Source organism: Camelus dromedarius, chromosome 12 (assembly GCF_036321535.1).
Source record: "Camelus dromedarius isolate mCamDro1 chromosome 12, mCamDro1.pat, whole genome shotgun sequence".
Lineage (NCBI taxonomy): Eukaryota > Metazoa > Chordata > Mammalia > Artiodactyla > Camelidae > Camelus > Camelus dromedarius.
This window is the reverse complement of record NC_087447.1, coordinates 48,460,327-48,475,104: the sequence shown is the minus strand read 5'-3', so window position 1 is coordinate 48,475,104 and position 14,778 is coordinate 48,460,327. Positions and strand designations below refer to the sequence as shown.

The following is a 14,778-nucleotide window of genomic DNA, read 5'->3' as shown; positions in this document are numbered from 1 at the left end:
AGGGTTTTGAACCATTACTCCTGGGGAATACATATACATACCATATCGCACATAGATCGTAATCTTAAATCCTAAAACGACTTATCCTGGTAGATTCTGTTTGCTTTATTTTACAGAAGAGAGAACGAGGTTCAGAGTGTCAGTGACTGAGGCTGCCCCACTAACACGTGCCAAGGTTGGCATTCAAACCCTGTCCCGCTGGCCCCCGTACCAGAGCTTCTGCACTTTGTTGCACTGCGCCTTACCAGCTCTGTCTTGTGCTTATCTCTGAGAGCTAAAACAAGAAGGCAATGGGTCGCCCTGTTTGTTTAGTCTCAGCTGAGAGTGAGCAGGTTGGATGACTCAAATTTTTGCCATTCTGAGCATGTCTATGAATAACAGTGAAAGTGCTGCCAGTATTGGTTTTAAAGTTCAAATAAAGGACTTGTATCCAGAATATATAAAGAACTCTTACAAACCAATGATAAAAATTTGACAACCCAATTAAAAAATGGGCAAAGGATTGAAATAGAGATTTCTCTAAAGACATACAAAAGATCTTTGCACATGAAAAGATACTTAACATCATTATTTGGGGGATGAAGATTAAAACCACCACAAGATACCACTTCATACTCACTGAGTTGGCTATAATATTTTTAAAAAACTGATTAACAAGTGTTGATAAGGAAGTGAAGAAGTTGGAACTCTCACACATCGTCCACAAAGGGATCTCTTTCCTCTGTATTATCATAGCACCTTAGGGGACTATAGCTGCTAGGGAAATGGACCTTGGTAGGAGTAATGCAGTCAGAAGATACAGATTCTGGTTTCAGGTCCGTGGCTTACTAGCTTTGGGTTCACCATGTAATCTCAAGGTGTCCATATCCTCATCTGTGTAATAATAGTAATACCTGCTTTGTTTCTTTAACAGGAGTATTATGATGATAAAATTGAATAATACTGGATATTAACATATTGTCTTACTACATATAAAACACTAAATGATGTGTTGGATTATTCTGAAGTGCTTTTCTTTTCCAAAGGAATCACTCTGAAGCCTTTCAGATCTGCAACCACACTCTATGTTCCAGATCCCATCTTTAATAGTGAGCACCATCACTCTCTTCTGTTGCCAGCTGAAGTTCCAGTGCAAAGGCTCCTACTCAGTGCCTTCTCTGCACGTGGGCTTGTGCCTGGAGGTGGAGTCCAGTTTGAAATCTGGTGCAGGTAGTGTGGAGAACCCATTCCTATGCCTAGGAAGAAAGGGCACAATCACTGAGCAACCCTTACCTTAATTAACCCAGATTGAATCGTGAGGAAGCTAAGAGGCCCCTTCTGCCCTGTTTAATATTATTTGGGTTTGATAGTGACGCTTGTCCAAATTTTACTGAAATCTGTTAAATTGTTAGGCTCTTGGGATTAGTTGTATCTTATACTTCTAACCACTACTTACATTTGGAAGGAAAGTTTTAGTTTCATCTCTTACTGTCACTCAAACGTATCAGTCACTTTTTTTCTGCTCCTTTTCCTGCCTTATATAGTTCAGACCCTGATCATATCATGCCTAAATTACTGGAACAGCCTCCTAACTGGTCTCCCCACTTCTAGACTCATTTCTTGCAATCTGTTCTTCCCACCACCGGAAGAGGAGCCTTTGTAAAAGATAAATCCACTTATGTCACAGACTTTGGCAGATTTCCAGGGAAGATAATGGCATGAATACAGATGTTTAACCTCCCCCTTTGCATCACTACCTCCAAGAAACCAACTAAAATGACTAAGAGAACATAAATATAAAAGGAGAGGAAATAGCATCAGGATCAGAATTGAGAAGAGTACCATCTACTTGCCGGAAAGTTTTCCTAAATGCAGTCAGGTGAACATTAGGTTTGATTTACAACCTTGTAATGTGGGAATGGAATATTTTGACTTGAGGAGGAAATAGAGTAGATATTAACAGATCCTTATCACCCCTCCAAAATTGGGGGTTTGGCCTGAAGCCATAGAAGAAATTGGGACTGTTCCACTTAGAACCACTTGTGCTGCAGGATGGTTGCTTTTAGGAGTGGCTATGCCCAAAGGATCAAGCCAGATGCAGACTCATCAAACAGAAAGCCTGTGGGAAGCTGGGCTCGACACTGAACACAGTATAATTTATGAGTTCCCATAATGAACAGTAAATCTAGCCAGACATGACCATAGCTGTATACCACAAATACAGAACATAATGAACAGTAAATCTAGCCAGACATGACCGTAGCTGTATACCACAAATACAGAACAATCAGGTTCCAAAGAAAACTAGATACTGAAAGCTGATCCTTAGGGCAGAATAAATCATTCATCTGTCTAATTCTTCCAACTGATAGCTTTTGCTTTTGTGGCTTACAGGTACTATTATCCTAACGTGAGAGAACAGATGGTCGCCAGAGGAACCTTGCCATTATCAAGGCTCTGTGCCATTGTTACCATGCAGCACCGTAATGATGTGGAAATACAGACCTTTACTCTCCCTTTAACCCCCAGGCCCGAGAGGGGGAAAGATCAGAGGAACCAACCATCAGGTAACTGAAGATCAGTGCATCTTTCCCTTTCAGAGTCAATAGATGTAAATATCCCTTTTCTCTCTAAATTAATGATTCTTCACATTTTGTATTACTTACCCTTTTAGGAATCTGATAAAAACTGTGAGACACTTTCTCTTAGAAAATGACTGTAAAATATACATGCAAATTTTTCATATAATTTTAGAGAATTCATAGTTCTATAGACTTTCTATATTAATGTTCTAAATTAATTTCACCTTTAACTTCCACAAGCATTTGATAAGCCCTTATGGTATAAATCCCAGTATTATATAGGTATACTCAGGGAATTATTATTCCAAGGCAGCATAATGTAGGATTGGTAGAATGTACTCAGCATGAACTGGGAAATTCACTATAAAGGAGGAAGTTAGGATTTAAAGTTGAAAGGGATTCATTAGAATTTGGACTTTTGGATCATATCCTAATAGTTCCAGCAAGATAACCTATCCTCTAAATACATCATCAGTAACTAGAATTAGCCTCCTAAATCAAGTTGCTGTTGGTACTTGCTGGAGAGTGTATGCCCAAACAACAGGCTTTATCTTACTGTCTTTAAAATTGAGTAGTTCCTCCTGACCTTCACTGATCAGCTTGTTCTCTTGTTCCTTAAAGCTTTCCCTGGGCTGGGGGAAAAGCTTTCCTGAAATACAGTAGGAGAGTTTTTATAAAAAGATGGCATGTGAAGGTATTTCAAGTGGTGGTTGTAGCAGGAGATAATAATATATAATCTTAAGAACTTTTCAAAGTTTTAAAAAGAAGAAAGGTTAGATAAGACTCCATCTCAATTCTATAAAAATAACTGGGAGTTTAAAAAATCAGGGATTAACTTCTGTCTCTGATAGTTTTGTGATCTTGGCAAGCTGTGGAATCTCTGAGCTATAGTTTCTTGGATATAAAGTGAAAATAATAACTTCTGTTCTGCCTTTATTAATCCTCAAGTACAATAATGTAATGTGATTCTGACCACAGACAGATTGTTGCACTGCCAAGGCCCTTTATTGTTCATTAGGATTATCTTCTTCCTTCCTTCCTGACCAGGACTTGGGATTTGGTACAACAGAGGTTATTCCAACTGACTTTCTTATTTTGTCCTCATTCTTCAGGTTTACTGGATGTGGGGCTAAGGTACAGGCGTACTCCAAGGACAGCAGAGGGAATTCTTGCTGCCCAAGCTGTTTCCATCTCAGTCCAGATCATCAGAGCCTGTGGTCTGCAAGCAGCAGCCAAGTAAGTGCACCTTAGAAAAGCAGTTCTCAAACCAAACCTTTTCCACTGAGGTCCACATGATATTTGATGATCAAATAATGTGCAACTTTCTTGTATAAATTTCCAGTTTATTAACCACAACTCGACTCTTTTTTTTTCTCTTAAGAAAGCATATAAGAACATAAGTAAATAAATCACTTGCAAATTTTGCCATTTAACTGTTATTAACAACTTAGTTCCATGACCTTGTCCAGCAATTTTATCCTCTACCCTGCTTAACCACTTATTCCCACGGTCATGCCCTATGCCCTCAAACCAGGCCAGGACCAATCACTACAGCTCCTCCATAGTCTCAGGTTCAGTCTCTGAGTACCACCCCCAGTTTTTCTAGCTCATTCCCCTTTAGTCTGTTCTCAATACAGAAGCCAGTGATCTTATGAAAGCTTAAATCAGATCTTGACACACATCTGCTTAAAACCCAACAGTGCCTTTCCATCTCATTCAGAGTAAAAGCCAGAGTCCTTAAAATGTTTGTAAGACCCCACATGGTCTGATCCCATTATCTGTAATGACCTCATCTCCTCCTGCTAGTTGCGCTCTGCTTACTCCACTCCAGCCACTGGCTTTCTTATTGCTTCTGAACACACCAAGCTCATTTCCTCCTCAGGGCATTTGTCTTGCTGTAATCTCTGCCTGGAACACTGTCCCTATATATAAACAGCATGGCCCTCTCTTGCCTCCTTAGGGTCTTTGCTCATTTTGCTCTCTACTTGGATGTTCTTCCTCCTTTTGTCCACTAAACAAACTTCTATTTTCTTTCGAGATTTTCCAGTCTTCCTCTATATCTCCGTACATATAGATAGAATTGGTGCTTTGTGCTTTGTCTATTAGCACCTTAGTTGCAGTACATATCACTCTATTTCAATTATTTGCTTACATGAGTTGTCCTCCATTAGGCTGTGAGTTCCTTGAGACGCAGACTCTGCCTGAACTCCTCTCTGTCCCCACCGCATAGCACAGTTCTAGCAGATTACAGGTGCCCAGTGAGAAGGAAAACTAGATCACCATCCTGTGGCAGACTGGCTCACTTTGGACATGAGTTCAAGAAAGAAGCAAGGGCTTCTTAACTTTTTATTTTGTTACAATTTAGAGTCAGATTGTTTACCTCTAACTTCATGGTCGCTGAATAACTAATAGAATTATTGTCCTGTGAGATTAGACACTGAAGCAGCTGGTGAAATGTTCAGTCTAATTAATAATTTTCCTCACTAAATTCTCCAAATACACTTTTTCAATAATTGCCTGAGAACATCTTAGTGTTTATGAGATACCAGGGCAGTTTTTTAATCATGTCCTTTCACATATTCAAACTTTTGATGGTATCTCATTGTCAGTAGCAGTGGTCTCCTAATTTTAATTGTACATTCCTATTAATAAAAAAAGTGGCACACCTCCTAAATATGTGTATACTTATTCATGTATAAATCATTTTCATGTACTATTATACTAATATATACATTATAAAATTTATCATAGAGTGGTAAAACTTTAATACATGAGATAACAATTCTAGAAGTTTTAATATTTTCTTCATAATCCCAGATAGTTTACCCTGTGGACCCTCTGGGCTGTACTCATTCCACTTTAGGGTACTGGTTCACAGGGTAAGGTCCAACCTCCTTGCTCAACTTGGCATTCAACACCCTTCAAAATATCTTAATCTGAGTCTGTTTCTATTTTGTAAATGAGTTTGTTTTTGTCTTTCTTTTTAGATTCCACATGTAAGTGATATCATATGGTATTTTTCTTTCTTTTTCTGGCTTACTTCACTTAGAATGACAGAAAACAAACTTATGGTTACCGGTGGGGAAAGAGGGTGAGAAGGGGTAAGTTGGGAGTTCAAGATTTGCAGATACTAATATATATAAAATAGATAAACAACAAGTTCATACTGTATAGCACAGGGAACTATATTCAATATCTTGTAGTAACTTATAGTGAAAAAGAATATGAAAGCAAATATACGTATGTTCATGTATGACTGAAGCATTATGCTGTACACCAGAAATTGACACAACATTGTGAAAGAAGAGTAGGAGTTACCACAATGCCCAAAAGCTGAAAATTTTTCCAGTCAAAGAGAAGAACATAAGCAAAGGCAATGGAGTCATAAAACATGTGTATATGGAGTGGCTGTTCTGAGTAAGACCCAGCCCAGGTCAGAATTCTAACATATGGTGTTAACTACTATTTAATCGACAGAAAAGGACTTGGAATTTTGATACTTAGCAGATCTGAGAGAGACTGAATAATAGATAAGAAACTCAACAGTTTCTCTGGGGACTCCTGGGGAAAATCAGATTGGATGGCAGGCATTTTGTTGTAAGTCCCACATCTGGTCTGTGTTGCAGTTTCAAGAAAGAAGGGCAGGAAGCTTGGCCAAGTACAGTGGAGTGTCCTCGTAGTGTCACTCTAGTGGGCAGATGAATGTTGCCTCCCCCATACACGTACACTGTGATATCTAGATTACTAAGAAAACACATTGTGGCAGCACTGCCAAAAGCCCAGGTAGGAAACATGTAGTTGGTTAGTGTTCTGGATGGCCTCATGGAAATGGTGATGTCTTCTAGGCAGTCAAGCTGATTTCTGATATCACCTCCTTCTGATTCCCACCCTTTTCCCCTACAGTGCTTTGGCTGAACAGGAACCTGCTCTACAGTTTAGCGCCACAGTTGGGGTCAATGCCTTTGTCACCACTCATCTGTCCTTCCTGCCTAAGGGAGAACAGCGTCAGACCCGCCCTGTGGCCTGTTCCTTCTGCCCTGAGTTTTCCCATCACAGTGAATTCTCATGTAACTTGGTAACTCAGCACTGCAGTGGAGAGGCTTGTTTCCTGGCAGAGCTGTTGGAGTTTGCAGAAGTTACTTTTGCTGTTTATCATGAAGATACCAAGTCAGGTGAGCACCAGATGACTCACAGTCAGAATTTAAAAGGGCTCTGTTTTGAATGGTACAGCCCTTCCTAGGAGATATGTGCTGAGGTCTTTAGGGATGAGGAGTTATATTCTCTGAAACTTACTTCTGCAGGATGTAGCAAAAATAGAATATATATTGAGTGGTTTCAAGAGAATGTAGAGAGAGATACAGCAGATGTGTCAGGATATTAGTTGGCAAATCTAGGTGAAGGGTATATAGGAGGTCTTTGTAATATTCTTGTGACTTTTTTGAATGCCTAAATTTTTCAAAATAAAATGATTTAAGTATATGTATACATATATACATATGATTAATGGTTTAACTAAAATGAGAGGGCATTCAAATTTTGACTGGAGCAAGACTTCCAAAACTGAAATTCACTGAGTATAAATGGAGGCTTATATGGATATTTTTATTGTAAACCTAAGTGCTTTGGTTAATAGATTGCCAAATGATTTCTGTTCTTTTGTTTTTTTTTTAAACAGCCAGTGATATAACCAGTATCCACTCATTCAAAGATTATCTGCTTGGAGTAGTAAAGATTCCAACAAAAGAGCTGCTGATCAAGAGATCTGGTAGGGATCCTGGATTATCACTTTAATTTATAACCTTACCCTCTTCCATTCACAAGAGATCATCTTGTCTAGCTTTCTTGAAAGATATGCAGAAGAAAACATGGCCACTTAACATATGCTTCTGAATTCTCCCAAATACTTCAAAAGTTTTCTCAAAGCATTTTAAATCCTTTCCTAATCATTTCAAAGGTCTCTAATAAAGCAAAGAAGCTCAAAATATTGTATTGTCATCTTACTTTAGGAAAGATGGATGATCCTATGTATAATAAGGCAATACGCATTGCATTATTTCATACTCAGTAAAATATTTCCTCAGATCTTGTTTGAGCCTCATGTTAACCCTTACTGACAGGGATACAGGATTATTTTCATTTTACAGATGAGAAAACTTGCTCACAGAGGTTAAGTGATTTGCCAAAACCACACAGCTTAGGTAGTAGAGTAGTGGAAGTCAAATCCAGATTCACCCATTCTTTTTCATTATACTCTCCTCTCTCACAAAAGAAGGAATAAGGGTATGAGGTAAAGGCCCAAAAGAAGGAACAAGAAGTCTGGAAATATTGGTTCTATCCTACTTTCTACTAGCTCAGTGACATTGACAAAGTGACCTTGATCTCTCTGAGCCCCAGTTTTCTTATCAATTGATAGAGATTGTTAATCCTGACAAGTCCACAAGGTAGGAATCCATGAAATAGGATATATGAAGTACCTGACACATGATAGATAGTCAGTAAATGTTAGTTTTCCTTCTCTTGCCCATCTTCCTCCCTAGGATTGTGTAATCTAGTTTCCAAAGTTATATCACACATCTCCTAAGTATGTGAATTGAAATTTGAGCAGTACTCTAATGAACAGGTACTATGTGCCTACCAGAGAGAAGTCTCTACAACTTGATGCAGGGTTCAGATCTCACTTCTGTCACTAACTGTGACCTGGAACAACTCACTTCATCTCTCAGATCCATAGTTCCCTCATCTGTAAATATGGAGATAATAGGATCTTTGCAAGATTATTGAAGCAGTTAGTGAAATTATACACATGAAAGATCTTTGCACAGGGCTGGGCACATAGAACACCTCAGTTTCCTTCCTTTTCAAATTTAATACAGAATTTGTCAGGGATCAGGCACCATCTGAGGAATCTCATCTCTACAAATTAAATTTAACCCCTTGGAAATAAACCTTTTAAATAATTTGGGACATATCATTTGTCTTTATATTCAAAACTATTCTAAAGTGACTATTCTATTTTGTTTCTTTCTACCAATAATCTCAACTATAGAATCACAGAGCAAAACGAATGATCTAAACCAGTAGTTCTTAAGTGCTGAAATGGTGTGAAATTTTTTGTGTATTTGTGTGTTTTTCTAAGGATAACTTTCACTAGAGCCAAAGGGGCCTGTAACCAAAAAATGTTAAAAACCACTAATATTTGAAAGTAAATTAATACCCGGTGATGAGAATTTACTAAAGCTAAAGCCATAGGTTCTTAGACTGACTAAGTTGAAAGGAGTCTTAGAGATCAGCCTCCTCATTTTACAGATGAAAACTTGGAAGGCTCAGAAAAATTAAATACCTTTTCCAAAAGTCATACCACCTTAGGTGACCTTTGGCAAATTAATCTCAATAAATCTAAATCTTCTTATCTATAACCTAAATTAATAAAATCTATCTTAGAAAATTGCTATGAATATTATACCAATCCACAATCTGTTTTACATAATTGTGAAAACCAAAAAGCTTAAAAAATGACAGGTTTTTTATTAACTCATTAAACAGCCAATTCTGACCTCAACTGACATGAGACCATTTAGTCTTTATTTGCTGACTTAGGCCATTACCTGATTGTATACAGTTTTATTGAAGCACCTTGTGCCCATTCGTTTGCATATTGTCTGTGTCCACTTTCTCACTACAACAGCACATTGGAGTAGTTGCAACAAAGACCATATGGCCCAGAAGACTAAAATATTTACTATCTGGCCTTTTACAAAATAAATTTACCAATCCCTGACTTACGTGATCACTGACAAGTACATAATACTCGGTTTATGTACCACATTGCCTTTCTAAAATCTGAAAATTTTTAAACTCAGAAATAAATCTTGCCCTAAGAGTTTCAGATAAGATATTATAAACTTATAATAGGTGGAGTGTAGACTTCAAAGCCAACTAGACCTGAGTTCAAATCCTATCTCTGCTACCTGGTAGCTGTAATAACTTGGGCAGGTCTCTGAGCTTCCATTTTCTCATCTGTAAAATAAGGATCATTATCACATTTAATCCTCAGAACTTCACAGGGTTATCAGGAGAATTAAATGAAGTACTATATATAAAGCATAAGAGAATTTCTGATACATAGTAGATCCTCAGTAACAAGTAGCTATTACTTTAAATTGTTGTTTTGAAATCTAGTGCCTGGTCATTGGTGTGTGTTGACGAAGTGGCGGTTCCCTTGGTAAAAGACCCAGGACTAGACCCCAGATTTCCTGACTTCTTGTCCCATGCCTTCTCTGTTGTACTCATAGCACCATAATAGTATTTCACACTTTTTATTTTCTTCCAAAGCTCTTCCAAAACCGTTATCTTCTTTGACAGTCATAATAACTTTGTCTGATAGGCAAGATCAGCACTAATTTTCCCATTTGTCAGGTAAGGAAATGAAGCGGAAAGAAATTAATGGCTTACCCAGACTGAACTACTAGTTTGGTGCTGAGCCAAGGAGAGAATACAGGTCTTCCAACTCCTAGCCTTTGTTCTTCCACCTGATCTAATTGTCTTTCAGTGGTCAGATGAAACAAACTCCATGCACTGTGGGTGTATGTTTTCTGTTCTGTCTTGGGTCAGGTTGATGATGGCTCTGGGTTGGAAAGTGGATAAATCTTTTTACTTTTTAAACAATCGTTGAAAATCTTCCTTTTCTCTCATAAGGGATCACAGGATGGTATCCTATCATTTTACCAGAAGAGGGGGCCCTGCCTCACGGCTTGGAGCTCATGCAGAAGATTGTAGGTGGTCTGGAGCTTTCAGTTTCCTTCACCCATCCTGGAGACAGAGAGCGAGTGTTAGAAGCTGCTGAGCTATTGGGCTGGAGCTTTGAGAATAATCTGAAGGATCTTGTCAAGATGGATGGAGATGAGCCAGCCACCATCACCATCTCCACGCCAAGGCTGTGGCTGCCTATCCATTGTGTGCTACTTGCTGGCCAGAGGCACATTCATAAGAATACATATTGCTACCTCCGCTACAAGCTGTATGATCATGAAGGCTTTTGGACCCCTCTCAAGAAGCCTAAGGAATCTACAAACAAAAAGCAGGTCATGGTTACTTTCAAGGCATCCAAGAGAGCAGAAGTCCCTAGGAGCCCATCACTGCTTTGGTACTTCAGAGAGGAGAGGTTAGAGATCCAAGTGTGGCGGGCTTATGGCAATGACAGTGTGGAGAGGCCCCACCAGACAGACAGCTGGATTGGCTCAGCCTATGTGGACCTGGCCAGACTTGGGGAGAGGTCAGCAAGGACACTAACTGTCAGTGGTAAGTAATGGCTCAGAGACCAGCCTCAGCTTTTGTGGTTTGAGCACCTGCTGTTCTATGGCATGCATTATATAAGACACCCTCTCAGACACTATTTTATTTGATCCTGTAAGCAATCCTTTGAGATAGGTATCAAACCCATTTTTCAGTCATGAAAATGGATACTCCAAGAGGTTGGGTAACTACCGAGGGTCACATGCTAGAAAGTGTTCTTAAATTATTGCATTTTGAAAGATTAATAGTAATTTAGTAATGTTTCTTGTAACTAAAGAGATTTCAGAAAGAAAGACGTCTGCTGGCTGCTTTAAAAAGGGCATTATCTAGTGATAGTATATCTTAGTGGGGTCACCACAGATCTAAGAACTGCCTCTGAACTTTGTAGCTTTAGAGTACATCCAAATTCATCAGATTTTTGCACTTTAACATAGTGCCTTGTATGCAGTCAGTTAATATGTGTAAAATAAAAATGAGTGAACTTAGGGAACTACCTTTAGTCACATGTATGAGAGACTATATGATAACCTAGAATGTTAGTTTTTTAAATACATTGAAAAGCATACTTGCTAATGAGATTAGGTTATCCTTTCTCTCTGGTCAGCACATCTTGGAATAATAAAATCTACATGGTAATAAACTGGTTCACAAGGCAGAAAGGAAAAAGGTAACATTTTGCAGGTGGCAGTAAGGGTGCTTTTCTTTCAAACATTTGTTCGGTACCTGATATATGTACTTGGCCCTGGGATTCGAGATGAGTAAGAAATAGTCAATGAGCTTATAGTCTAAGGGGAGAGTAGAGTAATAAATAAACTACTTTACAGTGAAGCAGAAGAACTAAGAAAAAGTTATTCTCAGTGGCACTTTGAGAGCACAGGGACACAGCATCTCTTTGATTCAAGGACGATATCTCAGTGGAAGTGATGCTTGACCCACGGTTCAAAGGATTTAGGAATAAGTCAACAAAAGGGGGAAACAAGTGTTTTCTAAATAGGGAACAGTATGGGTGAAGGCACAGAGGCAGGAAGCAGTTTGGTACATTTTAGGCACTGTCAGTAATTTAGTAGTGCTGGATTTCAGGATACATAGGTGATGGGAGATGAAGCTAGAGAGGTGGCTGCAATACTGTTGTTCATGGCCTTGTCTAAGCAGGAGAGTTTGGACTCTTTCTGAGAGCTATACAAAGCTACTATAATGGGTTCTGAATAGAAGAGTGGCATAGCTTTGCATTCTGAAAAAATAAGTTTGGCAACTATAGCATAGAATGAATTGGAGATGGCCAGACTAGATTCTTCAAAAAAAAAAAATTATTTACTCATCTTAACATTCCTGTAAAGTTAGTTGTTATTTCCCCGACTATACAGTTGAAGAAACTGAGTCCCAACCCTATTTTAGCTCTGTTAGCCTTGTGCTCTGACCCTGCTGTTGAGAAGATGGCCCAAGATAAAGAAGGAGGACCGCGTATCTGGGTGATCATCCCAGATTATCTCTGGACCCAGCAGGTGTAATTCTGGCTCTCCTAAGCACTCATCAAATGCTATGTGCCCTATTTTATCTGGGCTGGCCTAGAGTCACTTCAGAGAGACTGCAGAAAAAGTCCTTGAAGTGTGTAAAGCTCACTTGAACTTTAAGTTTATAAAGACAGGCTTTTAAGTTCACTTTGCTGAAGAAAGTAGGTTTGGGATACCAATATAGATTTAAGGATCAGACTCAAGCATAAACACCTCTTTTTGTGGAGTGATACCAAAGGGAGTATTTAACTTTTCAGATTGTTCATTTTCCTCATACTTTTCCACATCTTACCAGTCTAAGCTTTTTATTCCTCTTGTAAAAGGGCCTTGTACAAAGCATGGCATTTGATGTGTTTGTTGAATGAGCCAGTGAGTTCATCTAATCATCCATCCAACCTTCCTTCCAAGTACTGTAAGTGTGTTGAGGATAAGAATTTAATTGTATGGCTTTTGGGTATCTTCCCATCTATGATTTGCTCATTTTTTTCGTTTGTGATAATCATAATGATCTGTATGTTGCATTGGAAGAAAACAGTTTAATTTACCTCAAAAGAGGAAAAGACTGGAGAAGTTCCATCTTATTGCCATCTGTGAATCGATTGAGTCCATTTCCCTGAATTGAAATGAGTGTAATGAAGCAAACTTCGAGATTCTGAAGGAACTATAGTGCCTTCTGCTTTATAAATAAAATCTCATTTTAATATCCAGCAAACCAAAAAAAGTTTAAATCCCTGGGTTTAAATCTGCCACTTACTGGAAAAGTCATCTTGGCAGGTTACTTTACCCCTCTGAGATTCTGGCGCATGAGAAATACTCAACAAATATCAATTCCCTTACTTTTCTTTCTTCTACTACAACCTCCTACTTCCCTTCCAAATGATCTTCAGGGCTGCTGCCTGGACCTATGTAGTTGGTGAAATGGGCTAAGTTGAGCACTAGGACAGCTTCCCGAGGAGAAGGCCCAAGAACAGGAGCTAGTAGGACATGTGGAAAAGAAGACAGGCCACTCCTGATTTCATCAGATCTTAAACTTTTAAGAGGCTTCAGAAGTCATTAAGTCTAGTTGCCCCTCCAGCACATGAGTTCCCTCTACAGCAGCTCTGCTTGGTAGTCATTCAGCTTTGGCCTGAAATCAGAGCTCTCGCTGCTTTCCATTATTGTAGATAGTGGTGGGGATGGCGAACGCAGTAAAAATTCTCACAGTGTGTATAACTTCATAGTTTCTTTTGCAGATTGGTATATTAGGGCCTATAGTTGCTCTGCCAAAGGAGACAGGGCCACAAGCACCCTCAGAGAGCATCTCCTCCAAGGTTAGAGTGAGTTCTTGGTTCCTGCTTGCCTAGTCTTGTTCTCCTCTGTCTTCTTGCAGGTGTGTATCCTCTGTTTGGACGAAATGCTTCCAACCTCTTAGGAGCTGCCTTGCGAGTTCATGTGGTTTTTTCCTCTCTTTCTTCACACCCTGGGCCCACTCATGAGCTGGACTCCATGGACTGCAGCAGCCACAGTGAGTCTGAGCAGTTCCCCAGAGGAAATGATGAGATCCAGCTCTCTCCACCACATGGCCACCAGAATTCTCCAGCCTCTACCAAGGTCCCCTGTAACAGCACCACAGCTGAAGTCTGCCCAGCCCAGGAGGGTCCTACCGAGTTGGATGGAACTTTTGCAGTCAGCATCCTGGTAGAAAGAGCAATGCACTTGAGCTTGAAAGGTATGCTCTGTTCACTTATCCAGAAATAGGTATCTGACTCTGCAGGCTATGGTCCTGTCTTCACAAATCTTTCTAATAATGACAGGGTCTGGAAGAACTATTAATCATCTTAATAATTATTGTATTTCTCAAGACTAAAGGTTTAAACAACATGAAAGCCTTTCTGAACCTGAGTGGGCCTTTTCAGTTATCCTAATTTCGCATGTCATAAATTCCTCAGTCCAGAAACCTGAGTATCAACTTAGATTCTTCTCTTTTCTTTATCCACCATCAAATCATCAGATCCATTCATTGTTCCATCTCTTAAATGTCTCTTAGATCTCTGCCTTCTTCTCCATTCCTACCAACTCAAGCCCTCTTTATTACCTACCCAAGGCTAAGGATTCTTAACACTGGGTCCATAAACTGCCAAGGGATCCAAGGATAAAAGTCAGAGTAGGTGAACTTGGATGGGAAAATAGTTACATTTTATTTTTATTAACCTCAAACTAAAATTTAGCATTTCCTCCAATTGTGAACGTAGGCAATAGACAGTAGTAATATTAACAGTGCCTGTGATGTTGTCAACAATAGAAATCATAGGTATTTTCATATCATATTTTAATTACTGCAGATATCTTGGAATATTTATACCTATAATTACTTCAAAATTACAGTAGTTATTAAACCTATAATTAAGTCTTGTTATGATTAATGAAGCACACAT

At 39.0% G+C, this 14,778-nt stretch overlaps 1 protein-coding gene across 4 annotated transcripts in view; it reads left to right on the top strand.

The window, feature by feature from the left end:
• The window catches only part of C2CD3 (C2 domain containing 3 centriole elongation regulator), a 107,723-nt gene that overhangs the window by 52,213 nt on the left and 40,732 nt on the right, over nucleotides 1-14,778 (top strand). For all 4 annotated transcript variants that reach the window (XR_004139305.2, XM_031460315.2, XM_031460316.2 and 1 more), the window contains 7 exons: nucleotides 1,026-1,209; nucleotides 2,374-2,546; nucleotides 3,674-3,797; nucleotides 6,465-6,733; nucleotides 7,237-7,326; nucleotides 10,257-10,859; nucleotides 13,734-14,072. Coding sequence is in view for 3 of the 4 variants with exons in the window: in XM_031460315.2 (XP_031316175.1) it covers nucleotides 1,026-1,209; nucleotides 2,374-2,546; nucleotides 3,674-3,797; nucleotides 6,465-6,733; nucleotides 7,237-7,326; nucleotides 10,257-10,859; nucleotides 13,734-14,072 (1,782 nt within the window). In the remaining variant the exon portion in view is untranslated. The remainder of the gene's footprint in view (nucleotides 1-1,025; nucleotides 1,210-2,373; nucleotides 2,547-3,673; nucleotides 3,798-6,464; nucleotides 6,734-7,236; nucleotides 7,327-10,256; nucleotides 10,860-13,733; nucleotides 14,073-14,778) is intronic.